At 57.1% G+C, this 16,106-nt stretch overlaps 4 protein-coding genes across 8 annotated transcripts in view; 1 reads left to right on the top strand and 3 right to left on the bottom strand.

Moving 5' to 3' along the window:
* The window catches only part of POLR2J (RNA polymerase II subunit J), a 99,688-nt gene extending 93,285 nt beyond the window's left edge, over nt 1-6,403 (bottom strand). The window contains exon 1 of the mRNA XM_050783794.1: nt 6,385-6,403. Coding sequence (XP_050639751.1) covers nt 6,385-6,391 — 7 coding nt within the window. The 5' untranslated portion in view covers nt 6,392-6,403. The remainder of the gene's footprint in view (nt 1-6,384) is intronic.
* TMEM120A (transmembrane protein 120A) overlaps nt 1-16,106 on the top strand; it is a 436,474-nt gene that overhangs the window by 1,777 nt on the left and 418,591 nt on the right. The gene's annotated exons all lie outside the window — the stretch shown is intronic.
* UPK3B (uroplakin 3B) lies at nt 2,192-10,989 on the bottom strand. Its single transcript, XM_050783790.1, has 6 exons — nt 10,062-10,989; nt 9,747-9,896; nt 8,930-9,155; nt 7,650-7,729; nt 6,712-6,841; nt 2,192-5,742 (listed from the first exon to the last, which is right to left on the bottom strand). The coding sequence occupies exons 1-6, from the start codon at nt 10,144-10,146 to the stop codon at nt 5,583-5,585; spliced, it is 831 nt and encodes a 276-aa protein (XP_050639747.1). The 5' UTR covers nt 10,147-10,989; the 3' UTR covers nt 2,192-5,582.
* DTX2 (deltex E3 ubiquitin ligase 2) overlaps nt 15,125-16,106 on the bottom strand; it is a 47,272-nt gene continuing 46,290 nt past the window's right edge. For all 5 annotated transcript variants that reach the window (XM_050783711.1, XM_050783713.1, XM_050783710.1 and 2 more), the window contains one exon: nt 15,125-15,735. In XM_050783711.1, coding sequence (XP_050639668.1) covers nt 15,508-15,735 — 228 coding nt within the window. In that variant the 3' untranslated portion in view covers nt 15,125-15,507. The remainder of the gene's footprint in view (nt 15,736-16,106) is intronic.

The following is a 16,106-nucleotide window of genomic DNA, read 5'->3' as shown; positions in this document are numbered from 1 at the left end:
CTTTGCAAGTGAGTGCACCACCCCAGTTTGCTTTACAGCAGGGCCCCGGGAAAAGGGGTTCTGGGGATGTCATCTTAATAGCAGGTGTGTTCCACAAGAACATTAATACATCGTTAATATTTTTGAAAGACAAGACCGGGCATGGTGGCTCATGCCTGTAATCCCAGCACTTTGGGTGGTTGAGGCGGGTGGATCACTTGAGCTCAGGAGTTCGAGACCAGCCTGGGCACCATGGCGAAACCCTGTCTCTACTAAAAATACAAAAAATAGCCAGACACAGTGGTGTGTGCCTGTAATCCCAGCTACTTGGGAGGCTGAGGCAGGAGTATTGCTTGAACCTGGGAGGCAGAGGTTGCAGTGAGCCGAGATCACGCCACTGCACTCCAGTCTGGGCAACAGAACAAGACTCCATCTCAAGAAGAAGAAGAAAAAGAACGCAAGGGCACTGCCCAGCACAGGCACAGTCACATCAGGCCCTGGGGAGCTGTGCCAGGGCGTTCTGCCCAGCAGAGTCACACCGAAGAGGGTCCTCAGCCGAACCCCATCCCCTTGAGGACCAGCTCGTGACAGCTTTGAGCAGAACATGTCATGGGAATGGCATTGTGCAGAACCTTTTATTAAATGGCATTTAAAATATTCTCCAGGACTGTGTAGTTGGGGAAACGCCACGAAATCCATTGGCCCGGAACATAATGGCTCAATGGTTCAAAACAAATGCATTGTTAAAAAGGAAAAACAGCAACTGTTGTGGGGTAATGACTTGCAGATGACTCAGCAGGCCAAACATCAAAGGAATTCGGATGGCAGCAGGTGGGCACAGGCAGCCAGGAAACTCCCTCCCTCGCTCTCACTTCCGGCGATCGCTTTAACTCCCTGGAGCGTCTAAACTACCCATTTCTCTCCATCATCCCTGCAATCCCCAAGCAAGAGCCACCTTGGTCTCCCGCTGGGATGTCAGTGGCTCCACTCTAGCTGAACTCTCCACGTCCACTCCTGCCCCTCGCCTGTTCCCCTCTCAGTATCCAGAGGAACCAGGTTCTTTTTTGTTCTTTTTTTTTTTTTAGACGGAGTCTCACTCTGTCGCCCAGGCTGGAGTGCAGTGGTGCGATCTCGGCTCACTACAACCTCCGGCTCCCAGGTTCAAGCAATTCTCCTGCCTCAGCCTTCCGGGCAGCTGAGACTATACACGCACGCCACCACACCTGGCTAATTTTTTTGCATTTTTAGTAGAGATGGGGTTTCATCATGTTGGCCAGGCTGGTCTCAAACTCCTGACCTCAGGGGATCCGCCCACCTCGGCCTCCCAAAGTGCTGGGATTACAGGCGTGAGCCACTGCGCCCAGCCAGGACCAGGTTCTAAACCTGATCACATCGCACCTCTGCTCCCAACATTCAGGAACTTCACACGGCAAGAATAGAATCTAGGTTCAGACAGGTGTGGTGGCTCACGTCTGTAATCCTAGCACTTTGGGAAGCCAAGGCAGGAGGATCAGTTTGGGAGGCCAGGAATTCGAGACCAGCCTGGGCAACATAGAGATCCACCTGGGCACAGTGACTCATGCCCGTAATTCCAGCACTTTGGGAGGCCAAGGCAGGAGGATCACTTGAGGTCAGGAGTTCGAGACCAGCCTGGCCAACATGGTGAAATGCCATCTCTACTAAAAATACAAAAATTAGCCGGGCGTGATGATGGGCACCTGAAATCCCAGCTACTTGGGAGGCTGAGACAGGAGAATTGCTTGAACCCAGGAGGTGGAGGTTGCAGTGAGCTGAGATCACACCACTGCACTCCAGCCTGGATGACAGAGTGAGACTCTGTCTCAAAAAAACAAAACAAAACAAAACAAAACATACCGACACCTAATCTCTATAAAATATTTTTAGAAGTTATCCAGGTGGGCCGGGTGCAGTGGCTCATGCCTGTAATCCCAGCACTTTGGGAGGCCGAGGCAGGTGGATCATCTGAGGTCAGAAGTTCAAGACCAGCCTGCCCAACATGGTGAAACCCCGTCTCTACTAAAAAAAAATACAAAAATTAGCCAGATGTGGTGGCAGGCACCTGCAGTCCCAGCTACTCGGGAGGCTGAGGCAGGAGAATGGCTTGAACCCAGGAAGCGGAGGTTGCAGTGAGCTGAGATACTACTGTTGCACTCCAGCCTGGGTGACAAGAGCAAAACTCCATCTCAAAAAAAAAAAAAAGAAAAAAGAAAAGAAAAAACGAACCCATAGGAAGCCCCTTGGCTCTCAGTGGGGGCCAGTAGCATCCCCTAGGCTCCTGGGCTATAATTCAGTCTTTACACCCCAGGTTCCAAGATCTGTTTGGGGGGTGTTTCCAAAGTCAAGTTCCAGGCGGCTCCTGAGGGTGACGGCAGCTCCTCAGGAGGCCCAGAGAGGCTGTGCAGAAGGGAGGGGTACCTGCAGGCTCGCACGGGTTGTCCCTGGCGCTGCACCTGGCATCAGCACAGATTCTGACAGTAAGAACAAACACAGAAGGGCCCCAGAACATTCAAAAGCCTGTGGCCAACATGGCGAAACCCCATCTCTACTGAAAATACAAAAATTAGCTGGGCGTGGTGGCAGGCACCTGTGATCCCAGCGACTCAGGAGGCCAGACTTGAACCCAGGAGGTGGAGGTTGCGGTGAGCAGAGATTGCACCATAGTACTCCAGCCTGGGCGACAGAGTGAGACTCCACCTCAAAAAAAAAAAAGAGTCTGTGGCAATCCTGCTCTTAGCTGGTCCTTGGACCCTGGGAGGACTCATTCATCATTTTCTTGTCACACAGTAAACATCAATGGCCCCCTCCTTCTCCCTCTCATGCCCCTTCAGGCTGGGCCCCTAGCCAGCTGTCTTGAGTCTGGATAGGACAGCGTGAGACAGTCTCCGCTGGGGGTCACTGATAGGGAGGTGGTCTTTTAACTCTTTTTTTTTTTTTTTTTGAGATGGAGTCTCGCTCTGTCGTCCAAGCTGGAGTGCAGTGGCACGATCTCAGCTCACTGCAACCTCTGTTTCCCAGGTTCAGGTGATTCTCCTGCCTCAGCCTCTCAAGTAGCTGGGATTACAGGCACCCACCACCACACTGGGCAAATTTTTGTATTTTTAATAGAGACAGGGTTTCACCATGTTGGCCAGGCTGGTCTCAAACCCCTGACCTCAAGTGATCTGCCTGACCTGGCCTCCCAAAGTTGGGATTACAGGCGTGAGCCACCAAGCCCGTCTGTTAACTGTCTCTCAGTTCCAGGCAGAGGGACCTGGGGTCCACCGTAGTGGGTTTTTGTTTGTTTGTGTGTTTTGTTTTGTTTTGCTTTTGAGATGGAGGCTCACTCTGTCGCCCAAACTGGAGGGCAGTGGCAAGATCTCAGCTCACTGCAACCTCCACCTCCCAGGTTCAAGTGATTCTCCTGCTTCAGCCTTCCGAGTAGCTAGGATTACAGGCCCCCCGCCACCATGCCCTGCTAATTTTTGCGTTTTTGGTAGAGACAGGGTTTTGCCACATTGGCCAGGCTGGTCTTTAACTCCTGACCTCAAGTGATCTGCCTGCCTCAGCCTCCCAAAGTGCTGGGATTATAGGTGTGAGCCACTGCGCCCAGCCTGTTCGTTCAAGACAGGGTCTCACTCTATTGTCCAGGCCAGAGTGCAGTGGTGCGATCACAGCTCACTGCAGCCTTAAACTCCTGGGCTCAGGTGATCCTCCTGCCTCAGCCTCCCAAGTAGTTGGGGCTAGAGGTACATGCCACCACCCCTGGCTAATCTTTTTTTAATTTTTAGTAGAGATGGAGTCTCACTATGTTGCCCCAGCTGGCCTGGAACTCCTGGGCTCAAGTAATCCTGCCTCAGCCTCCCAAAGTGCTAGGATTCTAGGTATGAGTCATGGCACCCAGCCTATCACAGTAGTGTAACCTAAAGGGGCTGGCTCCCCTGGCCAGACTTCACCTGGGACACCGAGGCATTTGACTGAATCTGTTTCTGTCTATACCTGGAGGGGCTCTGGTGGCTGGTGGGGGTGCAGGCAGCATGGAGGTGGGGCTCTCAGAGATGAGGGGCTCAAGAGCTTGCTTGGGAGGGAGCACGACCAAGACCACATATCTGGCCCTGAAACGCATGTGTGGATTTTCCTGGGTTATTAGAAGATGGGGGCACCTCAAAGTACAAGGCAGGACAGCAATCAAGGGACAGGCTCGGGGTAATCCCATGGGGCAGAAGCTGAGCAGGGCCCTGGGCTCCCAGTATAAATTTCCTGTCCCGGCAGGGGCACCATTCAGGCCAGGGTGGGCTCCAGACCGCATTTATTCACCTCCAAAGAGGGCTGCAGCCCAAGGGTCACCACCGAGCGCCCTCTGTGGGCAGGGCCTGCAGGCCGGGAGCCGTGGTCACATTAGAGGGCCCGGGAGCGCGGCCCAAGGGGGCGTGCGCAGCGGCCGTGGACAGAGTGCAGCGGGCAAGTCACTGAGCCTCAGTTTCTCCATTTAGAAAATCGCGGCGGCTGGGCGGACTGTATGGCACGCAGCGGGCTCTCAGGCGTGACTGCTCATCCTCTGGCTTGGCGGAAGCAGGCCTAGAGTACTGACCTCCACCGACCCCGCCACGCGGCATCTGCTACCGCCTTGGAGATAGGAGGGGCAGCGAATAGGAGTGCGCATGCGCATTGTCCGTGAGGCGGCCTGGCTGCGGCTCCCTGGCGCTCCCGAGTGGCGACGACGGGAACCACCGGCCTTGTACGCAGATGGACACTTGGGGTTCTTCTGCACAGAGGGTCCTTCCAGGTGATGGAGGCTCCTGGGTCCCGGAGAGCCTCCTGGGATGGCAGTCTAAGGGCGTGACAGACCCCCGACAGCAACAGGTCACATCTGGACACGTGGTCGTCTCAGGTCTAGAGAAGGCAGCTCCCCAAGGTCAGGACCAGCTATGCCTGAAGCCCGAAGTCTAACACTGTATGTGGCATACAGCAGGTGCTTAATAAATGCTTGAGAGGGTGGATAAGGGCGAGAGCCATCCTTATGCGCAAGAGGGTTGGAGGTGGTGGCCAGAATTGGCAGTCAGATGACCATGGAGAGTCCCACTCTCAGAAAGGTGCTGTGCCCAGGGGCAGTAGGGACGCCTCTGAATCCTTACCCTGCCCAGCCACTGATGGGTGGGACAGGGGACAGAGGGCGGCTCAGGTCGCATAGGCCCCGGGATGAGCCCAGCTTCCTGCACCAGGCAAAGCACGGTCCCCTGCAGGCCTCCTCCTGGGGTCTGGAAGCTTGCGGTCAGGGGGGCCTGTCCACACAGCCTCCAGCCTTCCTCGAAGGAGGTCAGGTGAGACAGAGACGGGGATGGAGGTGGGGACTGGGTGTCCAGTCTGCCCATGACCCTCCCCAAACCCTCCTGAGTGCAACTTACAGATGTTTGGAGAGGGAGAGAAACCGGAAAGGCAGAGGCAGGGGGGCTGGTGCTGGGATTTCAGGCAGGGTAGGGGGTGTGCTGGCCGGCGGGGAAAGGCAAGCAGCCCTGAGGGGGCCTGTGGGTGCAGGAGCTGGGACAGAGCACCATGCACTCGCTCCCTGCGCCCCACCTCCCCCAGCCCCATGCACAGAGGCCAGGCTAGGGGCTGAGGCTGGGGAGAGGGTCCTGGCCAGGCTCGCAGCCCACTGGCAGTGTGGCAGCCTCGCTGGGCGGGATGTGGTGGGTCATGTAGCGCTTCCCCATGAAGGAGCCGATCCGCAGCTGCTCCGGGGCCTCCTCCGGCCACCACAGGCTGGAGCTGGGCGGGGAGAGGAGGAGGAACAGATGTATGTCCCTGCCGTGTGGGGCGGGTGCTGGGTCAGGGCCTGTTCTCTCTCCCTGCTCCCTCACCTGCAGTCTCTCTCTCTCTCTTTTTTTTTTTCTTCTTTTTTTGAGATGGAGTCTGGCTCTGTCACCCAGGCTGGAGTGCAGTGGTGCAGTCTCGGCTCACTGCAAGCTCCGTCTCCCGAGTTCAAGCGATTCCCCTGCCTTAGCCTCCCAAGTTGCTGGGATGACAGGCTGGCGCCACCACACCCGGCTAATTTTTGTATTTTTAGTAGAGACGGGGTTTCACCATGTTGCCCAGGCTGGTCTTGAACTTTTGGCCTCCCGTGATCCTTCTACCTTGGCCTCCCAAAGTGCTGGGATTACAGGCATGAGCCGCTGCACCCGGCCTCACCCGCAGTCTCTGATCCCTCCTTCCTCCTTTCTAGAACCAATTGGAGGACCACCTCTCCAGGTGGCCACCCTGACTACCCTGGCATCAGCTTACTAAACCACCAGAGGATCCACAGAGAGCAGGTGAGGCCCGGGAGGAGAAGGGCCTTGGCTGAGGACACACTGAAAGACAGGCCCTGAGTGAGGCAGGCCCTCCTGAACCTGTCCCCAGAGGGGCTGCTGGCCCCCATCACTGACCCCCAAGGTGCGAGATACTCAGGGTGGGAATTCCCTGCACAGGCCCTGGGAGGGGCGCTGCCCAGCTCGAAACCATAGCATCGGGCTGAGCAAGGTGGCTCACGCCTGTAATCCCAACATTTTGGGAAGCCGAGACAGGAGGATCGTTTGAGCCCAGCAGTTCCAGACCGGCTTGGGCAACATAGCAAGTTCCTGTCTCTACCAAAAATAAAGTAAACCCCATGGCATGCCTGGAGGGCTTCCAGACACTGGGACCAGTTCAATGGAAGGGGTTCTGGGTGAGAGAGGGGCCCGAGGGGGTGTCCCCACTCACAAGCGTGCGGTAGAGGCTGCCAAGAAGGCCAAGAGCAGGAGGCCGGTCAGAGAAGAGAGGATGGAGGTAATGATGATCATGCTGCCACTTCGCCGCCCTGGCCAGGTATCGATGGATCCGGGGGTCTTCCCTGCACACACACCAGCTGCTCAGAGAGGCTGCCCCTCGACCCCAGGGCTGGCTGTCACCTCCTCCCTTTCTCCCTCCCCACCCATGCTCACCTAGCCTCAAGGCCTGGCTTTCTCATATCCCGAGGCACCCCCCTGAGCCCAACCCCCTGTCCCAATTCCTCTGTGCTCTGCCAGCCTGGACCACGGCCTCCGCCCTGCTCCTACCTTCTAGGTTGCTCCCACCCACGTGTTCATCCACCGCCCTGCTCCCTAGAGCCCAGCAGTCAAGGCCTTCAGATGACAAGACTTCCACCCCACACCCCCTGACCTCTGAAGCCATCTCCCAGGAGACCCCCACCCTGACACCCGGGCCGCGGCACTAGAAACTTCCTGGGCCTGGTACATTCACACTCGCCCCTTGGGGTCTGCTCAGAACTCAAGCTGACTGCCTCCCCAGCCAGCCCCGACCTGACTCTGACCCCCTCCACACCCTCTTCCTCCCTCCCAGCAGGGGCTGACACAGCCTGACTCCCTATAGCAGTGGGGAGGCTGTCTCTGCCCACAGTGTGGCTGGAGCCCAAGAGTTGGCAAACGCTTGCTGATGGGCCGAGATGGTGCCCCTGCCAACGGGGCTGGTTCAGTGCCCCACGCCCCCAGCATGAGGATCTGTTGGGGGTTGGGCCTGACTTGGACGTGGCCTCCAGGCCCCCAGCCCTGTGGGAGCAGGGGTGCACCCAGCTCAGCAGAGGGTGACGAGGTGGCCCAGAGAGATGGGTGAGTCCACTGGGGGCAAACATAAGCCAGGGCGCCCCTCCTGCCCAGCGCTACCTTGGTGGAGAGTGATGGGGTCTGACCACTTGGTCTCGACCCTGGGTGAGCCCCTGGCGTCCATCAGGAGGAACTTCACGCTGGGGACGGGAGGTGGTGGGGGAGGAGGGGAGAGACTCAGAGGCTGGGACCACCCCAGGCAGGGCCAGGTCCCCCAGCAGCTCCTCTGGGCCCCTCCCATGGATGTGGAGTGGGGGTGCCAGTCAAGAGCAGCAGCCGGTGGCCTGGCCCTGCTCTGAGAATCCCCTGAGATGTCTCCAGCCACTTGGCCTGTGTCACCATCCCCCATCCCCCTGAGCAGTTGCTCTCCAGACACCAGACCTGGGCCGGGGATGGTTTAGGGGCCCCAGTTCCTAAATGCCATGAGTCAAAAGTGCAGGTGAAGGTGGCTTAGCAAGGCACATGGGCAGGGGTCCCAGGCCTCCCAGAGGGGCAGCAGTAGCCTGAGGGCGGGGGGCTCAGTCACCAGCAGCCCAAGGACCGAGGGCACTAGGAGCCCCGCAGAGGGGCTCGGTTTGTGTCTTTGCAGGGCTGGGAGCTCTGGAAGGTCTGGGCAGTGGGGAAGGACCTGGCAGGTTGGCACTGAAAAGAGTGGCTGCGGGGGACAGGGCGGGGCGTGGAGCTGGAAGCTGAGCCAGGGTGTGGCGGTGGGGAGGGCAGAGGGTGGACCTGGAGAGTGGGTGAGATGGCAGAGGGGGGCTGGGTAGAGCGGGGTGCTGTTCCAGCTTCTCCACGCCCTGCCTTCCCGGCTCCCCCCGGGCCTGGTCTTCCTGAGGCCACCCCACCTCGTCCTGTGCCCGGACAGTCCTGACCTGGACACACAGCCTGCTTCCCCATCCCGGCTCTACACCGACCTTGGCAGGCCACTTGACCTCCTGTACCTCAGTTTCCTCATCTGTAAGAGCGGGTGGGAGCCACCTCTCTTGCTCCCTGCCTCATATCCACAAGACTGGGTCTGAACTCGGCCCCCGAGTTTCCTGCCAGATCTGCCCGTGGTGGGGGCCAGGGGCCTAGACTTTGGGGAAGCTGCCCCCTCCCACCTTGACTAAGATCCCGCCTCCCCGTGGTGCCCACCCGCTCCTCCTGGGCCTTGCCCGGCCCCAGCTGAGGTGAGCACTGTTGCTGACTCTACAGTGGAAGGAGCTCGGGCTTGCAAAGGGGAGGACAGGGGCCAGAGGACCCCTGGGAATATGGTAGAGAGAGCATCCTTGGTCCCAGCAACACCTCCTCCCCAAGCACAGCCCCAGTCCCAGGGCTCCGGTGGTGGGGGTACCACCCACCGATAGGGTCCAGGGCCAGGGAGGGGCGCGTTGCAGAAGGGCCGCTGATGGCAACCGTGGTCATGGCCCACCCGCAGCACGGGGGCACCTCCGCTGCCCACCATGGGGTCGTCACAGGGCAGCCGGTCCAGAGACAGGGGCAGGGTCATGTAGTGGCCATCGGTCAGCAGCTGTGGGGAGGCCGGGATGTCAGCCAGTGTCTCTGGGTTCTGGAAGCTCCTGGAGGCTGCAATATGAGAGAACAGATGGGGGTAGGAGGGGAGAGACCAGCTTTGTGCTTATAAGCCAGGGTTCTGTGTTCACCCACTCTCCAGCCCTCACCCTCCATGCCACCTCCTCCCTCAGGACCCCCAGAGATAGTCCAGACCCACAGTTGACTTTGTTACCCCTGAAGGAGAGCTTCCCTCTGGCCTTCTGTCCTCATCCAGAGCCAGGAGTGGGGAGCAGCAGGCGGTCCCAACCTTCCCAGCCCCAGCCCCATCGCAGTGCACCGGCCCTGCCCCCCACGAAGCCACATCCTGCCAGGTCGCAGCCTCGGTTTTCCGTCCAAAGGAAGAACTACTTGGATTCAGAGAAAGGGCTGCAGAGCTGTTGACAAACCCGCCACTTAAACAACTCCCGGGATTTGGTGCTCACTATGTGTGTATTTTTCAATACACATATCACCCCTTTGGATAAAGCCCCATTCATCCACACCTATCTCCCAAAGGCCCCACAAGGGCTCAGTCATTGAAGGCGCTTGCTGGTGAGGAGCTCCTAGGGCCCACCACTCTCCTCGGCCGTCACCGTCACCCAGGCCCCACAGCTGTCCCCGCACCATTGCTGAAGGCCACCACGAGCCAGACGGTGTCGCTGGCGCTGGCATGCCCGTCGAAGACACAGCGCGGCTGCTCCAGGGAGAAGGTGGTGGCTGTGACCTTCCCTTCCAGGTCCCAGGCTGTTATCTGCGGCGTGTAGGGCACCAGCTCTGTGGCCACGGGGGACAGAAGGTGAGCCACGGAGACGGGCTTGGGGGTCCCTGGGGCTGCCTCTCCCAGTCGGAGGCGGGTGGGCGCCCAGGGTCCAATCACTCCCGCAGGGCCCCCAGCCCCTTGGGTCTGGCTGGACGTGTCCATCCAGGACCCCCACTCACCCAGGCTCAGGCTGGGCCGGAGACAGTTCAGTGCCATGAGGAGCATGTGCAGCCCTAGGAGAGGCTGCCCCCGGGGGAGACCCATGACAGCTGCCAGCACCCAGGAGGCTCAGGGGCTGGTCTGGCTGCCTTGGGCTGCACCCCACCCCCAGCAGCTTGGCCCTGGAGAAGCTGGTTAATCAGGCTGCCCCAGGGGCTGGAAAGACCTGCAAATGTAAGCGCACCCCACCCCCTTCCTCCCAGTCCAGCCCCCAGCAGGGAGGAGCTGGGGGCGGTTCTGGAGGGAGGCAGGCCAGTGCCCAGCCCCACTGCCAGGGCCGAGGGAGAGGGACCACTGGACCCCCGGATGCCAGCCAGGCCTTCCTGGAGCCTGGATTGGGGCCCCTCCCAGTCTCTTGGCCCTGGGGAGGAGGGTCTGGCTTTTGGAAACTTGGGCTCAGGACCACATGCTTGAGATTCCTGCGCCCCAGGTGCCAGGAGCCTCCCTCTGGCCGTCTGTCCCCACCCAGAGTCAGAAGTGGGGAGTAGCAGGCACCCTCAACCTGCCCAGCCCCAGCCCCATCACAGTGCTCTGACCCTGCCCCCGACGAGGCCACATCCTCCCAGGTCACATCCTTGATTCCCCATCCAAAGGAAGAAGAACTTGGATGCAGGGAAAGGGCTGCAGAGCCCTTGACAGTTGACAAACCCGCCACTTACACTACTCCCGGGACTTGGCGCCATGTGTGTATTTTTCACATATATAACCACATACCTTCACAGCTCAGTGGCTTAAATAGATATATGTCACCCAGGGAGGGCAGTGGTGAGAGCACAGCTAACTGGAGCCTCAAACTCCCAGGTTCAAGTAATCCTCCAACCTCAGTCTCCCCAGTAGCTGGAACCACAGGCACGCAACACCACGCCCTGGCTAATTTATTTATTATTTTTTAAAATTTTATTTAATTTTTTTTTTAAGATGGAGTCTCCTCTGTCGCCCAGGCTGGAGTGCAGTGGTGTGATCTGGGCTCACTGCAACCTCTGCCTCCCGGGTTCAAGCGATTCTCCTGCCTCAGCCTCTCGAGTAGCTGGAATACAGGCACATGCCACCAGGCCCAGCTAACTTTTGTATTTTAGTAGAGACAGGGTTTCACCATGTTGGCTTGGCTGCTCTCAAACTCCTGATCTCAAGTGATCCGCCTGCCTCAGCCTCCCAAAGTGCTGGGATTACAGGCGTGTGCCACCGTGCCTGGCACCCCCGCCAAGTTTTTTTTTTTGAGACGGAGTTTTCACTCTTGTTGCCCAGGCTGGCTGGAGTACAATGGCCCGGTCTTGGCTCACTGCAACCTCCGCCTCCTGGGTTCAAGCGATTCTCCTGCCTCAGCCTCCTGAGTAGCTGTGATTATAGGCATGTGCCGCCACATCTGGCTAATTTTGTATTTTTAGTAGAGATAGGGTTTCTCCATGTTGGTCAGGCTGGTCTCGAACTCCCGACAGAGTCTCACCCTGTTGCCCGGGCTGGAGTGCAATGGCGCAATCTTTGCTCACTGCAAGCTCCACCTCCCAGGTTCAAGCAATTCTTCTGCCTCAGCCTCCCGAATAGCTGGGACTACAGGTGCCCACCACCACGTCCGACTATTTTTTTTTGTATTTTTAGTACAGACGAGGTTTCACTGTGTTAGCCAGGATGGTCTTGATCTGACCTCGCGATCTGCCCGCCTCGGCCTCCCAAAGTGCTGGGATTACAGGTATGAACCACTGCGCCCGGCCTGTGTCTGGCTTCTTCAACTTTTTCAAGGTTCCTCCTTGACTGTGATTGCTTCATTCCTTTTCACAGTTGAGTAATATTCCATCCTGTGAACGTGTCGCACTTTGATTCATCAGTGGATGCATAATTTGGTTTTTTCCTCTTTGGGGCTATTGTAAATAATGCTGCCATGAGCATCTGTGTGCAGGCTTCTGTGGGGACATTTTCAATGCTCTTGAGTACGTACCTAGGAGCGGAACTGCGGTCACACACTAATGCTCCTTTCAGAGGTTCCATTTGCCGAAGTGGCTGCATCTTACATTCCCAGTAGCAGTGGATGAGGGTCTCATTTCTTGACATCCTCTCCAACATTGCTTTATTTTTGTTTCAGTATAGCCATCATAATGGGTATAGTGTGGCATCTCATGGTTTTTATATTTTATTTTTGAGACGGTGTCTTTTTCTGTTGCCAGGCTGGAGTACGGTGTGGCATGATCTCGGCTCACTGCAACCTCCGCCTCTCGGGTTCAAGCAGTTCTCCCGCTTCAGCCTCCCGAGTAGCTGGGATTACAGGTGCTATCACCACACCCAGCTAATTTTTTATATTTTTGGTAGAGACACAGTTTCATCATGTTGTCCAGGCTGGTCTTGAACTCCTGACCTCAAGCGATCCACCCACCTCGGCCTCCCAAAGTGCTAGGATTACAGGCGTGATTCACTGTGCCCAACCTGGCCCTTTATCTTCTTCAGAGGAACATCTATTCTAGTTCTTTGCCCATTTTTAAATTGGGTTGTCTTTTTGTTGAGGTTTTCTCATTTTTTGTTTGTTTTTGAGACAGGGTCCAGGCTGGAGTGCAGAGGCATAATCTCGGCTCACTGCAACCTCTGCCTTCTGGGTTCAAGCAATTCTCCTGCCTCAGCCTCCAAGCAGCTGGAAGTATAGGTGCCCACCAACACGCCCAGCTAATTTTTGTATTTTTAGTAGAGACAGGGTTTCACCATGTTGGCCAGGATGGTCTCGAACCCCTGACCTCAGGTGATCCGCCCACCTTGGCCTCACAAAGTGCTGGGACTACAGGCATAGACCACTGCACCCAACCTATTGCTGAGTTCTAAGGGTTCTTCATATATTCTGGATACTAGATCCTTATCAGGAATGCGATTTGAAAATATTTTCTCCCATCCTCATCCTCAGAATCCTTTCAAGGAGAAGCATCCAAGGCTCAGGCACCCACCCCAACTCCTGCACTCATAGGCAGTGTGAGTACAGAGTCTCAAATGTGGAACCAGGCCAGGCACAGTGGTTCATGCCTGTAATCCCAGCACTTTGGTAGGCCGAGGCGGGAGGATCACCTGAGGTTAGGAGTTCAAGACCAGCCTGGCCAACACGGTGAAACCCTGTTTCTACGAAAAATACAAAAATTAGCTGGGCGTGGTGGTGGGTGTCTGTAGTCTCAGCTACTCAGGAGGCTGAGGCAGGAGAATTGCTTGAACCCGGAAGGTGGAGATTGCAATGAGCTGCGATCGCGCCACTGCGCTCCAGCCTGAGCGACAGAGCGAGGTTCTGTCTCAAGAACAATCAACCAATCAAATGTGGAACCAAACAAGTTTGGGGTCCAGCTACGCTGGGGTCTTCTAGGGAGGCCTCAGTACCCTTTTTTCCCTGGACCACGTTACCATTAGGCATAGTGCCCTGGGCCCACACTGTTTATAAGAGCCCACATACATTCTTTTTTTTTTTTGAGACGAAGTCTCGCTCTGTCACCCAGGCTGGAGTGCAGTGGCCGGATCTCAGGTCACTGCAAGCTCCGCCTCCCGGGTTCACACCATTCTCCTGCCTCAGCCTCCCGAGTAGCTGGGACTACAGGCGCCTGCCACCACGCCCGGCTAATTTTTTGTATCTTTTAGTAGAGATGGGGTTTCACCGTGTTAGCCAGGATAGTCTCGATCTCCTGACCTCGTGATCCACCCGCCTCAGCCTCCCAAAGTGCTGGGTTTACAGGCGTGAGCCACCTCGCCCGGCCGAGCCCACATACATTTTTAATTTGTTAAAATCAGAAGGGAGAAAAATGAACCTTTAGGTGAGAGAAAATCCTCTAGTATACATTAATATATTCATCTTTATACCAACATGTTGTAAAATAGATTTTTTTAACAGAGAAAGGGGCTCGCCAAGGCCAAAGTGCCTCTGCTTCCCACAGCCAGGAACGAGGTGGCCCTGCCGTCCCTCTCTGGTCCCAGGCCCAAACTCCTCCTCCCGGACAGGTAGCACGATCTTGACTGGGGATATCTGATCCAAATTCCAAGAGGGTCAACAATTAGAACTTTTACAATGGTGTCAGATCAACCCTGGCCTGGATTCCACCTACCTAGCCAAGCATTCAATCTGTGTCTTTTTATTATTGTTATTTTACAGATGGGATCTTGCTGTTGCCCTGGCTGCAGTGCAGTGGTGCAATCAAAGCTCAATGCAGCCTTGAACTCCTGGGCTCAAGCGATCCTCCCAACTCAGCCTTCCGACAGCTGGGACTACAGGCAGGTGCCAGCATGCCCGGCTTATTTTTTTTTTGAGGCGGAGTCTCGCTCTGTGGCTCAGGCTGGAGTGCAGTGGCATGATCTTGGCTCACTGCAACCTCCACCTGCTGGGTTCAAACGATTCTCCTGCCTCAGCCTCCTGAGTAGCTGGGATTACAGGAGCACGCCACCACGCCTAATTTTTGTATTTTTAGTAGAGACAGTGTTTTGCCATGTTGGCCAGGCGGGTCTCAAATTCCTGACCTCAGGTGATCCACCTGTCTCGGCCTCCCAAACTGCTAGGATTAGAAGCATGAGCCACGGCACCTGGCCTAACCTTTTTTTAGAGATGAGGTCTTGCAATTTTGCTCAGGCTGGTCTCAAACTTCTGGACTAAAGTGAGCCTCCTGTCTTGACCTCCTGAGCAGCTGGGATAACAGGCATGCGTCACCATCCCTGGTTCAAGTCATTGCACCTTTGAACCTGCGTCCACATCAGTAAAACAGACAGCAGCTCCAATCCTAAGTGAATGGCATTTTGTGAACCACAACCCCAGGGCCACAAAGGTGACAGCTGGTGCTCTGGGGTGACAGCCCCTGGCACAGCAGGGTGATCAGTGTGGGGCATGTGGAGGCGGCATAGTCCAGTACCATGGGCTTTTCCATGCCTCGCTGTGGCCTGTTCTTCAGTAATTAAATGGGAGCCGATGAGCACATGGGACCTCCTCCTGCTCTGATGCAGGAAGTGTGGGGGGGCACGCATGCACACACACACACACACGTGCACACACATGTACGCATGCACACACCCAGGACCTGCTGACTTTGGCTATAGAGCATTTATTGCAAACAAAATTGAGGTAAAAGCTGACCCAGAACCCACGCCCGTCCAGGCTGGGGAAGTCTCTAGTTGCCCCACGCCAGGCCCCGAGCACCGCAGGCCCGAAGCAGCCCCCAGAGGACAGACGGGCCCTGCGCACTGAGGTAGCTGCATCTTAAGCCCCCATGAGTACAACTGCCCAGGGCTGCCCAATTCCTGGAGGGGAGGAAGGAGGGCAGGCAGGGGGAGCCCCGGCTTCAGGTGGGGCACACCCCACACCCTCAACAAACCTCCCAGCCTCTCGGGCTGGGCACTTCCTGCCTGGCCACCCAGCCAGCCATGAGGCAGCGGGGTGGCCACCAGAGGCGGCTGTGCTGGGGCACAAGGTCACTGCTGCTCCAGACAGTCCTCGGTCACCCCCTGGGCAGCCAGCTCAGCCAGCACGTTCTGCAGGTAGTTGGGGTCGGGGTAGCCATGGCCCGTAACGTTGCGGTCCATCTCTGTCTTGTGGTGGATCTCGTTCCACACCACAGTGTCCGTCTCACCCGTGGTGCTGGACGTGCCCACTGTAAAGATGAGCCGCCTCTTCCAGGCCACCTTCAGGAGCTCTAGGACCTGCCCGGGGAGGAGGAGGGGGAAGAGGAAGGAGGGAACGGGGAGTGAGAGGGGCTCAGTGAGCAGGCACAGGCTGGCACCATGTTCTTCCCATCCCAGCCCCTCCCGGGTGACCTCATCCACTCCCTGGCACTCACCCCATCTGCAGGGACCCCAAAACTGCCCACTGGACAGTACATTAGGATCCCACAGAAGCCTGGGCTCCAGCCCACCCTGCCTCGGTGCCGGGCACTGCCATCGTTTGGTCCTGATGCCCAGGCACCATGCTCAAGTCCTCCCTGCTTCCAGAGCCGGTGCTGGACGAGCGCCTGCCCATCCACCCTCCCTGGTGGAATCCAGGCCTCCCTGCCCTCTCCCTGCCCTCTCCTCTC

This window comes from Macaca thibetana, chromosome 3, assembly GCF_024542745.1.
Source record: "Macaca thibetana thibetana isolate TM-01 chromosome 3, ASM2454274v1, whole genome shotgun sequence".
NCBI classification, from domain to species: domain Eukaryota; kingdom Metazoa; phylum Chordata; class Mammalia; order Primates; family Cercopithecidae; genus Macaca; species Macaca thibetana.
Note: the sequence above shows the minus strand (reverse complement) of the source record. Positions and strands in the feature narration are given on the sequence as shown.

Excerpts from the sequence above, each read along its gene's own strand:
- UPK3B (XM_050783790.1), bottom strand. The coding sequence starts at position 10,146 with ATGGGTCTCCCCCGGGGGCAGCCTCTCCTAGGGCTGCACATGCTCCTC. Across the intron at positions 9,897-10,061 it reads CCGGCCCAGCCTGAGCCTGG|AGCTGGTGCCCTACACGCCG; the intron begins GTGAGTGGGGGT and ends CCGTGGCCACAG. Across the intron at positions 5,743-6,711 it reads GCAGCCTCTACCGCACGCTT|CTCCAGCCTGTGGTGGCCGG; the intron begins GTGAGTGGGGAC and ends CTCCCCGCCCAG.